We start from the raw sequence: 15342 nt of genomic DNA on the forward strand, positions 1-15342 counted from the left end.
CTTTATTTTATTCAGGATCCTCCAATAGACCTGTCTTGTAGACATCTTTATAATAATGTCCATTCATCAGCCACTTAAAGGGCGTCACCTAAAATTGGATGTGACTGTGAGGATACAGACTCTTTTCTGGGTTGTGTTCTGCCTTAGGATTCTGTCACTGCCATAATTTCTGAAAAATCCCTTCACCAGGATTTCTTCTCCTGGGAAACTAAGAAGCCTCAGAGAAAAATAAAAACAATAATTATCTGATTTGCTTCTCCTGTTTTGCTGCTTTGGAATGTGGTTGGATGTGGTGGTGTTCACAGAGGTCCCAGGACAAGGGAAGAGATGAGAATCTTGACTCCATGTTTCAGAAGGCTGATTTATTATATATATTATATATATTATATTAAAAGAAAAGTATATAGTAAAACTGTACTAAAAGAATAGAGGAAAGGATTTCATCAGAAGGCTAGCAAAGAATAGAAAGGAATGGAATGATAATAAAATCCTGTGAACTGCTTACAGCCTTGACACAGGTTGCTGTCATTGGTCATCAAGTAAAAATAATTTCACATGCAGGGTAAACAATTTTCCAAATCACATTCCAAAGCAGCAAAACATGGAGAAGCTGAAGCTTCTCAGCTTCTCAGGAGAAAAGATCCGAACAAAAGGAGTTTTCATTAAATATGTCTGTGACAGTTGGAGATTATTTATCCAACATGTGAATTGTTTTGGCTTAATGACCAATCACTGTCCAGCTGTGTTGGGACTCTGGAAGAAGTCACAAATTTTCATTATAATTCTTTTTAACCTTCTGTCTGCATCCTTTCTCTATTCTTTAATGTAGTTTTAGTATAGCATCCTTTTATATAATATAAGTACATAAAATAATAAATTAACCTTCTAAGAACATGGAGTCAGATTCATCATTTCCTCCTGGGGACCCAGCAAACACCACAGGATTCCTTGGATATTGCAGGCTGCATCAGGCTGACTTTGCATGAGACAGTGAGGCTTGGGAAGGAGCGCTGGAGCTGTGTGTTAAATATGTATGGCTGGATTTCTGTAAATTCTAAATTCATCCCATGAAAGTTGGAAGGGCTGCTTTCACAGGGCACAGCCACGCCATGAGTTGTACCACAGATGTGGAGTTACCCTGCGGGTACAGAGGAGGGCTGATGGTGGCATCATTTTGGAACAGCTCCTTAGGGGATGGCTTGGAGGGACAGAGGTGGAGGGTTGTCTCCAGATATTTTAAGTATTAACTTAAGCTGTACTATTAAAACTATAAAAGTCGTGCAATGCCACAATGAGGTTAGTTGTAGAAAGAAGAAAACAGCTCTCTGTGGGTTTGTGCCTGATGCAGATTCCTGTTGTGATCTCCTGTATTCTCTTAAGATGTGGGGATCTTACCCAGTAATTCCCATTGTGTCCTTCTGAAAATGGATCAGTGTAGGAAAGGGAAACATGACAGGGCTGAAAAAGCAAGTTGGCACTGAAACTGGAGTGACAAACCAGCAATTTTTACTTTCCAACCACCAGAACCAATTTTCTGTCTCATGTTAAAATAAATGCATGCGCAACAACTGCTAACACTACACTGAAGACATCACCAAAGCTTCTTGTGAACTCAAATTTAACCACTGAAAGCTACTGGATTTGTCCTTCTCCTTCTGAGTCTGGGGAGAGATGTGTGGAAGGACTGTGAAAAAGCTGTGGCAGGAAATGGCAATTGCTGTCTCCTCATAGCTCTGAATTGCTACTGGCCCAAACACACAGAAAAAAAAAAATCAGATTAAATTCATGAAAACTGTGGCATTTGCAAAGCTTCAGGTGATGGCAGGATGGAAGCCTTTGGTGGTAACCTGGCCTGAGGGGATGTGGTCCCACAGGTGCCACAGGGAGGTCAGCAGCAGGTGTGGCTGGAGTTCACCACCGTACTCATTAAAGCATGAAACAAAAAAATTACATCAGATTTAATGCATGTTAAATAGTTTCAATTAATTGTAAAGGTGTGTTCAGGTAACAGTGAGGAGTTTTTAATAAGGAATTTTCTAATCTGACTTTTCCTACAACCTCATCAAAAAGAAACAAGAAAGGAAAAATGCTGCAAAATAATTTTGCCTTCTGGAACCTCTCCTCTTTTAAATTGTGGAATTGTTTTTCACAGTTATGCAAGTATTGTGTATTTTTCTTTTAGTTGGATATGCCCTGTCCTTTAGAGGCAGTTGAAAGAAAAACCTTTTGTTTCTGGTGTCCTTTATTCTGTATGCTGGACTGAGAGCAGTGAAAAAGCTTGGGAGAAGTAGAAAATGCTGCTTTTTGCAGGATAATTGAATGTGTTCAGAATCTTTGGTAGTGTGATGGAGAGAGGGACAATGAGGAGCATGGAGCAAAATAAAAAGCTTGTGAAATATCAAAAAGACATGTCCAAACAGGGCAAAAAATAAATAAATTAAAAAACTAAATGCTACCAGTCTTTGCAGAATAAAGCAAGACTTTTTTTTTTCTAAATTTGAGTACAGTTATTATATTTTGGTTGTTAGAAAAAGTGAAGGTGAAGTGTACATATTTAAATTTTGCTGTTGCTAGAAATGCTCTCTCAGTTTAATTTTCTTTTATTTTTTTCTTCATGAAGAATTTAATTGTCCTGAAACCATTCTTCTAACTCATTTCCTCTTTAACTGTTTTTGGGGGTTTTTTTGGTTTTTTTTTTCACAGTAATCATCTATTCAGATTTTTGCTTTACAGATCATTCTGATATTCAGGTATTCAATGGCTTTTATAAAAAGTCAGTAAATAAATAAATACATAAATAAATAAATAAACACATAGAGCCCTTGTGTAAATACTTTGGCAATTCCATATTTATTCTCAGGAGCTGGAAACAGGGCTGATCTTTGTGGTGCCTTTCAAGCCCCAGAGCACATCACCTGAGTCTCATTTTCTGTGTATCCTTTGCAGCTGTGCCTCCCATAATCTCAGGCTCTGGAATCCTGAAATTGGCACTGAGAACCATCATGTTTTATTAACTTTTCTCTCAGCCTTTTCTGCTTGTGGCCCGGAGAATGAAGCCAGGGGCAGGTTACAGGGATTACATTTATTTACATTATGGTCGCTAATAAAATGTGTAAATGACATCTCCTGTGAAAAACTGCATTTTTTCTTTTCCTTTACATGCAGCTACATAAAAATGTAACTGTACTTAATCATAAAAGCTACAGGTGGCTGAAATGATTCATCACAGGAGTTTTCTGTTCACCCATTCTTTGATTTATAGGATGGGAAAAGTGAAGGGTTTTATTTTGGGCTCTAGAGACCTGAAATGCTTTGCAAAAAGAAAAATCCTGATACAACAGCTGGAGAAATTGCAATAAAAAAAAATGCAGAATGATGTTATCCTATGTAAAATCTTCAGTAAAATTAAGGGTTCCTGCATATATTACGTGTGGCCATGGCAATAACATGCATGGGCAATGAGGAAGCTCTGACTTGCAGCTGAATGAAGAAATGAATGAAAAGCTGCTCTTGGCCTTCTGTTGCCCTCAAGCTCAGTGCCACTGAATCAGTCACACATTGACAAGGGCCAAGGGCTCATTAGCTGGCTAAAATATCAGAAATGCAGCCAGGGGAGATGGGTCATGGGGAAATGGAGCAAATGTTGCCGTGGTTTGCAGTGGTGCTGCTGATTGTGCTTGCAGCTGGTGCTCCAAGTTTGGTGCTTCCAGAAACGCTGAGCAATCCCAGCTGGATGCCAGGGGAGATGACATCAAATCACCAAAGATGGAATTGTGTGTGTTCTCCCAAACACTGGGACAGCAGGTTTGAGTCACAGTGACTTCCTAGGTTGTTGGGATTTGATGGTTTCCATTCCCTGGCTCTCTGGACACCTGCATTCATGCACCCTGACACACGCATGTGGGAGATGGTGACGCCCATGGGTGAGAAATGCTCAGAAAAACACTGCCAGCCTTGAGAAATGGCAATTGTGAGTAGTTCCAGGCACCAGCAGCAATATACAGCTTAAAGTAGAATTTGTCATGAATTGTTCACTTCTAATGGGACAAACTTCCCATTGTGACTTTTGGAGCGTGCACTTCCAACAGTCCAAAAGTCAACTTGAATCCCACCCTGCTTGCTGCAGGGAAAAATTTAAAAATTCAGCCTCTTTAGGTGACTGAACATCTGCTTGTGAGGGAGTGTGTCACTTCTTGTAGCCCCTGCCAGAGTCCAGGAGTACACATGTCTGTCTCCTTGGAATAAAAACACTCAATAATTGCTTAAGGGTTTTATTTCTCTAGCATAATTTTTCCTTGCTACCAGTTTTTAATTTTGCTTCTAACTTAAAGTCCTTTCTGTTATCCTTCACTGGGTTTAGTTTGCACATAAACAATGTCCACTTACTGAATCTCATGTTTGGTTCTCTGGAACCTGCTGCTATTTTTGTAATTGATTCCAAGTCCTTGGCTGAGTTTCCAGAAAGGCTCTGCCTCATGAGCCTGAGGTTTCTGCTTGGCAATTTTTTGAGGATTTTATCTGTCAAGTGTAGTTGTGTTCATGAAGAGAAGCAATTTCTGAGGTACTACTTCCATGAAGAGGCATGAAATTGGGCATTGGGAAAAGCTATTATAGGTGTCTTTTGTGATTTCAGGATGATTTAATTATGGTTTTCCACATAACTACAAACTGAGCAAAGTAAATAAAGTTGCCAGCTTTTTTTTTTGTTTGTTTTCCCTTTTTCTTCATCCCCTTCCCCCTCAAGTATCAGTAAAAGAAAATTAATATTTTTTTGGCCTCTCTGTAATGTTTTAAAAGTTCCATACCCTTCCCAGCTCTGTTGCACCATTATATCTATAGCATTAGATGAGGCAACACAACAAAGAGAGTCTAAACTTGTTATTTATCTCTAAAAATTGTTGCTCCAGAAGAGGACTGAGACATCTTGGTGTGCCACATGAAGGCAACAGGGTGTTGCCATGCTGGGCTGTATTCACTTGAGGCACTTTATAGAGATTTTCAGCTGATTTTTGTGGGGCATTGGACTGGGCCATGGCCGGAAATCCAAATATGAAAACACACCCTGGGTTTTGGGTGAGCTCAAGAGGGAGCGCCACTGTTTTAAGAGAGACACTGAGCATTGATGATGCTGTACTGTGAGCTGCCTTCCCGTAAATAAAGCTGTATAAAATAAATATCTTGCCATAAATAAAGATGTATAAAACCACAGGAAGCCACACTTTTTCCACTTAGAAGTCCTTGTCATGCAGTGTCCAGATGAGCTGGGTGGAATTGTGTGCCTAGGTGAGGGGACAGCCCAGGAGAGACAATCAGGGACAGTTTCTCCAACTTCTCGTAGATTTCCAGACCTCCCTGAGAGGTTTCTAAACATCCTTTACTGCCACAAAATGTTCCTGAGCATTTTTCCCAGCAGAGCCTGCTCTGCTCCTGCCAGCAAATTGCTGCTCTGGTGTCCAGCATTCCTCAGGCTCTGAACTGCAATTTGCTTACAAGGCTGAGAAATTGTGAGCTAATTCTGGAAATGCATTTTATACAACTGAGTCCAGATTAAAAAGCCCAGGTGATCTGCTCCTGCTGACTTCTGGACCTGTCTGTAGTTTTCCCATTCTGCCATTCTCAGACTTTATCACTCCCTGCTTTTATCTCTGGCCTTTTCACATGTGCAGTATTGTCAGGCTTCCTATCTCATTAGACACCCATAAAGATTATTATCTGTACCTCAATGAACATGTACTCAATACCATGAAAATTGGTATATTGAATGGCATTGAATATGCCTAAAACTATAAATGGGTTTATATAAATTTAAATAAATGTGTATTCTTCTCATAGCTATTCTTTTAAATTTATATCTCATATCCAGGTTAAAAAAACAGATAAATTACTCTCTTCAGCCATGAAATCATTTACCCAGTTTGTTTTTTCCCAGGTGAACTTTTCTTGAGCTTGTGCTTGTGTATGGCAGCCAAGGTATAACTAAAACAGCAAAAGGTCAGGATAATGAGCCATTTCCATGGGTGAAGCCAATATTTCTCTACATGTCCCCTACCTGCTGATCTCATCTTTTAAAGTGTTGTGTGATGCTATGGTTGAAGAACACCACATAAAACAAATTGTTTTGAAGCTGAGCCAAATATTGTAGGTCAAGATTTTAGGCAGGCAGAAATTTCAGTAGTACATCCTTGAAAAATAAATTTATCCATGAAGTGGATAGGGAGATACTGTTCAGTGATGTTTTTAAGATAGTTATACTCTGAAAAGAACTGCTGAATGTTATGGAAACATATTATTTAATGGTTTTGGTTTGGTTTGGGTTTTTTGGTGGTTTTGGTGGGTTTTTTTTTGTTTGTTTGTTTTGGTGGGGGTTTTTTTGGTTTGGTTTTTTGTTTTTGTTTTTTATTTTGCTTTTTTGGATTTTTTTTTTCATTTTTTGGTTTTTGGTTTTTTGTTTTTTCCTGCAACATTCCTTCTTCTCTCTGATATGTTGGAAATGACTGCAGGAAAAAAAAATAAAAATCTGTCTTTTGTAAGTAATATCTTGTTACTCAGAAGCAGCCTGAACTTACTCAGCAAGACGTGCCCATTTTCACTGCACAATAATCACAGTGAGACACTCCTGGTTGTGTGCAGACTGACAGGCAGATTAAACAAGATATGTAATTTTCCTGTAATCATAAAGCAGACAAACATGCTGTAATGTCTATTTAAAATAACAAATTAAGTTGTTCAGCGACTGATTGCCAACACATAGACAGTGATGTGGGGAAAGATACAATAGAAGGCTGAGATATAGCAGGTGGAATTGTGAAGCACAATCCATGTGCTGGTCTTTTCCCAGTAAAATTCCTGTATCATTTGTTGCTTCAGGCCAAGGTTCTCCTGCTGATGGGAGAGCTCTGACACAGTGTATTAAGGCCATTTTTACAAATAAATTATAACTAACATGGCAAAATGAGGTGCTCAGCCTTTATGTGGCAGCATTGCCCTCAGCAGTTGTTTAGGAGGGGGCACCCAGGACTGCCCAGGTGTTTCCTGAGCCTCAGGGGTGTTCACACAGCACAGCCCATCATCCTTTCCTCCACAGGATGCCCCAGCTGCTGCATCTTGTGTTCTCAGGTGGAATCAATACTGCTGGGGAAAAGGCTCACTTGCCTGATTATGATAGTAATGAAAAAGGATGCAAATACAGCGATCAGTTAATACATTTATCCAGTAAAAATTTTATGGAAAATTTAGGAGCAGCCTGGTACCCAGGACAAAGCACCATCCTCAAGCATCATTTTTCTCCCTCTGTCTTAAAAATATTATTGTAACACTTCAGCCTTAGGAAGAGATTCTGCCCTCAGAGTTTGAGCACATGGAATTACCTATCAGCAGTCCTAACTCAGACATCCCAGCAGTGTGAAGGGAAAGGCTTGGGGTTATACCCAGGACTTAGAGCTTGTCAGAGCTCAGGGTGCAGAGTTTTAACTTGTCATTCTGGGCCCTGATTACCCTGTCTGTGAATTGTACAGAAATCCTGCACTGCCTGATGGATCCTGGGGCAGGGCTGCAGACTTGAGCTGTAAATGGCTGAGTCTAACATATCCCAGTTTATTTTTCTGAATGGATGTTTTTTGGTTTTTTTTTCCTAGGAGCAAATAAACCCCAACATTTTTAAATTTGACTCCTTGTGCTTTTCTGCTGAATTTGACAGAGGTCACCCACAGCAGGGCTCTAAGGTCATGATCTCTGATTTCCATTTTTTTTTCTGTGCTGCATCCACCATACCAGAGTTATGGGCTGAGATGTCTGACAAAGTTCATTACAGTTCTGTCTTTTTTTGCTTTCGTGGTAAGATATTAAAAACTAATAACATGACCAACAAATGTAAGATAAAAACATGCTGCAGTTGAATTCTATCAATCAAGCCACCCTTTTCTGCCAGACAAGCAATCCATGGAGCTTTATATTGTCTCTCTAGCATCAACAATAACAAACAAACAAAAAACTTACAGTAGATTACAACAAAGTCTAATTTGTGAAAGAGCTGTTCTTCAAAAACTCAAGACATAAGCTTGAAAAGAAAAATAAAGCTTATGGCATGTGTGTGATAAGAATAGTCTAGACATCAATGTATGAATATTGAATCACAAAAACTGAATAAAACAGAGATAAAATCACATAAATTTATGAAACACAAAGATGCCAAAAAGAATACTAATATTTAATAGGAAAAAAAAAAGAGAATGCACACATTTCAATTAGAAAAATAGTCAAATAACAAGCTCCTTTTAATTTTCCTTTGGGTATAAGAAAAAAAAAGATAGATCTTGTTCCATCATGAAAGCTTGTGTTTTAACATTGGGTAGTATGTTGCTTGAGGAACCCTCCTGGGTCACATAAATGGTTTCTGATATTTCAAGGCCCTTTCCATATGCTGGTTTTCCTTGGTCTATCATGATCCATGTCAAAAGCAAGCACTTATTTTCTGTCCCTGCTCTTCCCGCTCAAAGAGGAGTTCCAGAACCTGATTATGGTAATAGCTAAGAACCTTCTCATTTTCAGCCAGAATTTATTAATGGGCAATTTATACTCATTTGTACTTCTGCCAATAGCCCTTTAGTTTAAATTGTCTCTTTCCCTGCTGTTGATCCTCTGATATATTCATAGACAGCAGTCCTAATTCCTCTTCATTTTCATCCCCTGGCACCAATCAAGATGAAAATTTACAGTCTCCCCATCAGATTGCAGCTCTCCATTCCCCTCTAATCCCTCAGGCTGTGATTGTGCTTAAAGCTGAGTTGGTTCTGCTTAAAGCTGAGTTTATTTTCCTTGTACCCATCGGGGTGTGCACAGCTGCCACAGCTGCCTCCTGGAAGGGAAGCACTCAGGAGCATCCTGGGCCTTGACATCAACACTTCTCTATGGGAAATGTTTCTCCCAGTGCTCTCAGTGATGCATTTCCCTTTTTCCCAGGCAGCACTGCACTGGTAGCTCCTGGTCACTCTCTGCTGAACTATGTGACAAGGATCCTTTGTTGTTTCAAATTGGGAACTCCTGAACTGACAACAGAAGCTCTGCTTTTATCCCTGTGGTGTATTGTCTGGCACTTTCAACATGGAAACTTCAGCCAGTTTCTTTTATATGCACCAGCTCTGTATTTTTGATGTTTATCAACATTACATAGTCAGTCAATTTTAATTCACAGAGTACTGAAATGTTGTCAGTACAAAAAGAGCAGGACAGGATTTATATATTACTAAAGTACATAGGAAACATAACTGGGAGCCCATTGCAGCCAAAAGGCTTAATTATCATGCAGGAGGTTCAGGAATAATGGCAGCTAAATACATTTTTCTGTGTGTGTGCCTCAAGTCTGCTTTCATATGTAATACAGAATCACAGAAAGGTTTGGGTTGCATCTAATTGCATCCCACACCATCCTGCCAAGGCCTGGGTCACCTTCCACCTGATGAGGCTGCTCAGGGCTCCATCCCACCTGGCCTTGGTTGTTTTCCCTCTCAGGAAAGACAAAGCTAACAGGTGTAGCCACACAGTTTGTGGTGATTGGGAGTGGGGCTGGCCCAGCCTCATCCCCAATGGGTACAGCTGTGAGAAGCAGGTGAGCAGCATTGAAGGGAATGAGATGAGGGACGCTGACCAACCACCAAAGGGAGCAGAGGGCACATAGGTGCAATGTACTGACCATGAGGGTATAAAAGGTTGAGCTAAAGAACAAGAAGGGCACATGCTTGAAGCCTTCAGATGAATTATGGTGTTACTCTGTATGTATGGGTCGAGGACTTCTGGGATTGTACGATGATCCTCTGTGTACTGTGGCTGTCTCAACTGTGACAAACAAGTACATTGGTAAATCTGCAGGGGTGTTTTTGAGGTTTTTTTTTTTTGACAGTTCCCCAATAGCCACCAAATAAATAAATTCAGTATTGAGAAGCTGCAAGCTGAGCTTCTTTTCCCTTTTGTAGAAACAGCCAAAACATCTGAGCATGAGAACCTGGTGTGAACCCTTTGTGAACCTCATGTCAGCTCAGGAGGAACTGACAAAAAGGATAGTCAGATCAATTGCTTAAACCTTTCATTAAAAAGCCATTCAGTGGAAGTTAGTTCCTTATATCATTCATCTTGAATGAACTGTGATAAGCAGTGTGTTTCATTGAACACAGAAGGAATAAATGAAGGCAGGATTTTATTACGGCGAATTCCTGTGGGAGCAGTTTGTCCAGGAAGCTTACAGCTCCTCTGAGTCATTGTCAAAGGTGTATCACTTCAGGGGAGATGAGATCAGCAGCATCTTTGCCTGACTGACTGCTCTCCTGTGGGACCAGATGCCTGGAGTTAGAGCAGCATGAAAGGCAGGAAGCACAAGATTGGCATGGGTGGCTTTTGTGGCAGACCTGGCTCACAACTTCAGAGAGTTCATGGAGATGCAGGGGAGTAAAAAATGCTGCCCTTCATGTCTCCTGTGGAAGGAAAAAAACACTGAACAAAATGACCTAAATCAGAGTTGGATGAATTGGCACTACTCCCTGGGTTTGGGGAAAATAGATCATCCTAAAGATGCTCACAGCTGCTTCTGCTACCCTGTATTTCTGCAAATCTCAGGGCTTGCTCTGCAGCTCCTTGTCTTGAACTGTGGCTCTGCCAGAGAGCTCTAAAGCTCTCTCCTGTTGTTTCCTTCAGTGCAGCTCCTTCCTTTAAATCTTGCAGCAGAAATACCAGGCTTTGACAAATGCAGAGGTTTCTGTAGCTGTGATGAAAGTGGAAAGCTCAGTGATGCTCATTCTTCACTGCCTGTGTACTTTGTAAACCAGTTCTGGCTGAGAAAGGGAGATCAAAGTGGGTGCAGAATCTTAGAAGAGACAAGAAATGACAGTCCCTGGCTTTTATCTCTTTAAATGTCCTAGCTGGAGCATTAAAAATATCAGTGTTCTGCTTCATGATTTTTCTTTGCCTCCTCACTTCCCCAGAAACCTGTTACAAATCTAACCAAGCCTTAAATGTATACACTGTCTTCCATTGCTTGTCCTTCAATATTTCAAACATTGCCAGAGGCAGTCAAACTCTGTTTTCTTCCAAAGGTTTTCAGGATCACTATTACAGCTGTTACAAACTAGCTAGTAAAGTAGAAAATGCATTTGCTATTTTAGTGTTTAATGTTTTATTTATTAAAGGTAGAGGCATTAAGAACATGCCCGAACTCTTGGTAAGTCCTGAAGGGCTCAGGCAGTTGGACTAAATGATCATTGTAGGTCCCTTTCAAATGAAATATTCTTTCCTAATCTATTCTGCTTTGTTATATTCTATCTCTTACCCTCCATTGTTATTGTGTTTTTTGCTTTTTCACTTATGGGTTCCTCTGGCAGGGTTAGCAGATCAGCAACAGAGCAAAAATTTCTGGGGCCAAAAAGTGTCTGTCACAATGAAAAACAAAATGTATTTGAAATGATCTGATGTATAATTTAGGAGAGACAGGGAAAATGTTAGTCAGAAGTCAGAAACAGATGGCAGCTAACAGTGGTTCTTTAATGGCTTTGTAAGGAAAATGCAACCATTTTACTGTTAAAATCCACTCATATGATACTGCAATAACTTAAAATTAATGACATACAACCATTTTTTTGTGGAAAAAAAAAATAGCAGATAGGCTGTTGTTGCTTGGAGTTTTTTTTTTTTGTTATTTTTTTGTTTGTTTGGGTTTTTTATTTTTGTTTTTAATTTTCCCCAAATGGGCCTCACTTGCCAATTTATTGTCCCTGTTCTCCAGCTTTCCTGGCTGTGTGCAGCTCTGTTCTGGTTCAAGCTGCTGCCTGTCTGCATCCATTAAGGAAAGACTGCAAACAAACCAAGACTCACTGTTTGTGAGTCAAGCAGTTCTCACCCAGTAGGAGCTCCTGGCTGTGCAGCACCAGCCAAATATTGGAGGAAGAAAATTATAGGTGGTAAAGGATGGCTGGTCCATGTTTGGATGAGATGTATGTGTTGATTTTTGTTCAGGTAGATGTATTAAATCATCAGCTCTGCATCTCAGCCTGCAGAACCATTTTAGGGAAGTTTTCCAGTTTATCCTCTATGTGGGACTTTTCTTGGAAAAATGTAGCAGATTTAAGGACTAGGGACAGGAAAACAACAAAGCCAGCTACAGCCACAAAATATATTATCTTCCTATGCACAGGGACCCAAAAGGCAGAGAAATATACCAGAAACCACAGGGAAAATGGGCAGATTTAGACGGTGTGTGGTTTATGGACCTCTGGGCAGTCTGTAGATGGTGTGGTAAAGAGTTCTAGAAAGTGCCCCAAGAAAATTGTGTGAAACCACTTTCTTTTCAGAATAGTTGCATTAGGATAAGTAGTAACTTTGTGTGCCAGCCACATCCACTTTTCTCCCAAAATTTCAGCCTAATTTTGACAGCGGCAGTTGCTCCAGAATGGAAGCTCCAGGGCTCAGATGCTGATAGAGACTCTTCTTCATATTCATGTTCATTCTACTCCCAAGCAGAACTCGATGAATAATGATCAAATGGATTAAAACTGTTCACATATTAGGATACAGATTTCTCTTTTTCCTTAGGTCCTACACAGTTACTTAAAGCCAGCCCTGTAGCAGAAATTTCTCTGTCCATTTGCAGGTTATTTTCTGACTCATCTGCACAGTTTTGAAAAATACCCTCAGAGCACCTCCTTAAGCTGGGTTTCTCAAATTATTTTTTTTTTCCTGGAGGGAAAAAAGTGTTGTTCATTAATTTTTTTTTTTTGATCAGCAAAATTATTGAGACACGGGACACAGCTTGAGGCTGGGAAGGGTTGGAGTGGCTTTTGTTTGGTTTTGTGCTGTTTCCTTCTGGAAAACATTGTAGTCTGTATTTCTACAAGATTTCTACAGTTTGTTTGCATCATGCCTTGTGCTGATTGTGTGTGTTTAAGCAAATTCTATGAAGGATGTTTGCAGTAGTGACATATATAATCTCCATGGGTTTATCCAGTATTACACGTCCAATGTTAAAATGTTGAGGCAGAATGTGTCCCCATTGTCTGGTGTGAAGGTTTTGAGTACATCATCAAATCAAAACAAGATTTAAAAAGTTAGAAAATCAATTGGTATGAGGAATAATAAAGGCATAGGTGTTGAAAAATTTTGAAAAATAATTTTTTTATAGCTGTTACCACTTCAGGATTGTTTTTTGCTTTAGTTTATTTTTTTACCAACAATAGTTATGACTAACATGCAAAAAATGGATGTTTAAGCAGAGCAACAGTACACCTCAATTATAAACTTGTGAGCAACTGTGGATAGAAATAAAATGTTGATTTCTAACGTTTAACTTGCTGGCATGCAGTTTTCATAGCAAGCTCTTTACAGGGGGTGTGTGTGATATATTCCCAGCTAATATAGATGGTGGTGGTGCTTCCTTCCTGAGACATGCACTTAAACATATTTCAGTGTTTCTAAAGTTTGTGATTTAGGGATAACACAACCATTTAGTAACATCCTGCCCTGTTGCCATTCCCAGAGCTGCTCCCCAAGTGCCAGCAGATGAATTGCCAGCACAAGTGTGCCATCACCAGGAATGGCACCCGCTGCTACTGCGGGGATGGATACGAAACCAGCACTGACGGGAGAAGCTGCACAGGTAAGCAAGAAATTCCGTATAACATCAACACCCTGGTGTCTCCATGGATCCCTGCTGGCTCTCAGGGCCAGGGAGCTGGTGGACAACCAGCATAGAAATGTTGCTTCCTCATCCTTCTTCAAAGGTGTTGGTCAGGGGCAAGCATGGGCTTTTGGGGCAGGGAATGGGAAAGAGTGTGTGACGGTGTTTGCAGGGGTCTTAGGATGAGGGAAGAGATGAGGATCTCACTCCATGTTTCAGAAGGCCTGATTTATTATTTTATTTTATATATTATATTAAAATTATACTAAAAGAAAGGATTTCATCAGAAGGCTGGCTAAGAATAGAATAGGAAAGAATGATAACAAAAGCTGGTGGCTCAGACAGAGAGTACATTGGCCAATAATTAGAAAAACCACATGAGACCAATCACAGATGCACCTGTTGCATTCCACAGCAGCAGATAATCATTGTTTGCATTTTGTTCCTGAGGCCTCTCAACTTCTCAGGAGAAAAAGTCCTAAGGAAAGGATTTTTCATAAAATCTGTCTGTGAGAAAAGTGTCCCTAAAATGAGAGTCAGGACCTCCCTCCTGACTCTCTGATGCTCCTGTGCCCCAGCAGCAGCTCCCCTGAAGTCACTGAAGGATCAGTGTGTTGGGGTTTTTCATTAATAGGATGGGACTGTTGGGATATGTTCTTTGAGCTTTATTGTGGTGCTGGCCTCATTGCATGGTTGAGACAATTGGAAGATGGTATCAGCTCACATACTGCCAGCAGCCAAAGATTTTTCTTTATTACAGAGTGTTTTAAAAACTTTCTAGCCAATAGCATATAGCTAAAGCTTACAGAGAAATATTCTAGCCAATCACTAAAAGTTCAGGTCTGCCTGCTTCAAACAATGTTTGCTTTAAGCATCATGTTCCCTTTACTGTTTCCCACAGCTCAGAGGGTCTGGAGCAGTTCTGGAGCTACAGCTCAGTTGTGTGAGCTGCTCTCTATCCACACCTCCCCACCAGGAGAGCCTCTAAAACTTGAAGTGTTTCACCTCACAGCCGTGAAGTCACACCTAGATTAGAATTTTATAAATGAACTCTCCCAAGGTTACACAATTTATTTGGGAACATTATTTTGGAGTAATTAATTGTAGACTTAAATTGTAGACTGTTCTCTTCCATTTTTGAAGCATATGACTTCTTCAATCTCTCTCCAGGTGTTTGTTTCTTGCTTTATTATTTTTCTCTATTAATGATCATATTGGAGTTCTATGGCCCTATAGATGTTCTCACTACCAATCACTTCTCTCTCCAGCTAAAAGTACTGAGCCAGATTCTTCATAAATATAATTTAAGTTCTTTCTCTCTATGGATGTCATGTTTTGTGATTAAAAATATATCTCAGGAAATAATTTAAACAGTGGATTTTTTTGTAGAATGTCAATTTATTACTTAAACCCTCAACCACTGTTTAATAGCATATCTTGATTTTATGGTATTATTTTTAGACACCCTAGTTGAGAAAAATGTTCTTTATATTTATTAGAGGAGTCTATAGTTTTTGATGTTGGATGGTGGTTTAATGGAGACGTGGTGACAGCTCATTTAAGGAACTGTAAGACATTGCCAGCATAAATAGGTTGAGAAGGGTAATCAATTACTTGCTCTCCTGAAATGTTGCTCCATTCATCAACCCTGATAACTAGTGATCTCTACTGCTAACAAGGACCCAAAT

The 15342-nt window shown here is 39.8% G+C and overlaps 1 protein-coding gene across 6 annotated transcripts in view; it reads left to right on the forward strand.

Moving 5' to 3' along the window:
• LRP1B (LDL receptor related protein 1B) overlaps window positions 1-15342 on the forward strand; it is a 638472-nt gene that overhangs the window by 327708 nt on the left and 295422 nt on the right. For all 6 annotated transcript variants that reach the window (XM_064718934.1, XM_064718938.1, XM_064718939.1 and 3 more), the window contains exon 4: window positions 13514-13633. In XM_064718934.1, coding sequence (XP_064575004.1) covers window positions 13514-13633 — 120 coding nt within the window. The remainder of the gene's footprint in view (window positions 1-13513; window positions 13634-15342) is intronic.

This window comes from Zonotrichia leucophrys, chromosome 7, assembly GCF_028769735.1.
Source record: "Zonotrichia leucophrys gambelii isolate GWCS_2022_RI chromosome 7, RI_Zleu_2.0, whole genome shotgun sequence".
In the NCBI taxonomy this organism is placed as follows: Eukaryota; Metazoa; Chordata; class Aves; order Passeriformes; family Passerellidae; genus Zonotrichia; species Zonotrichia leucophrys.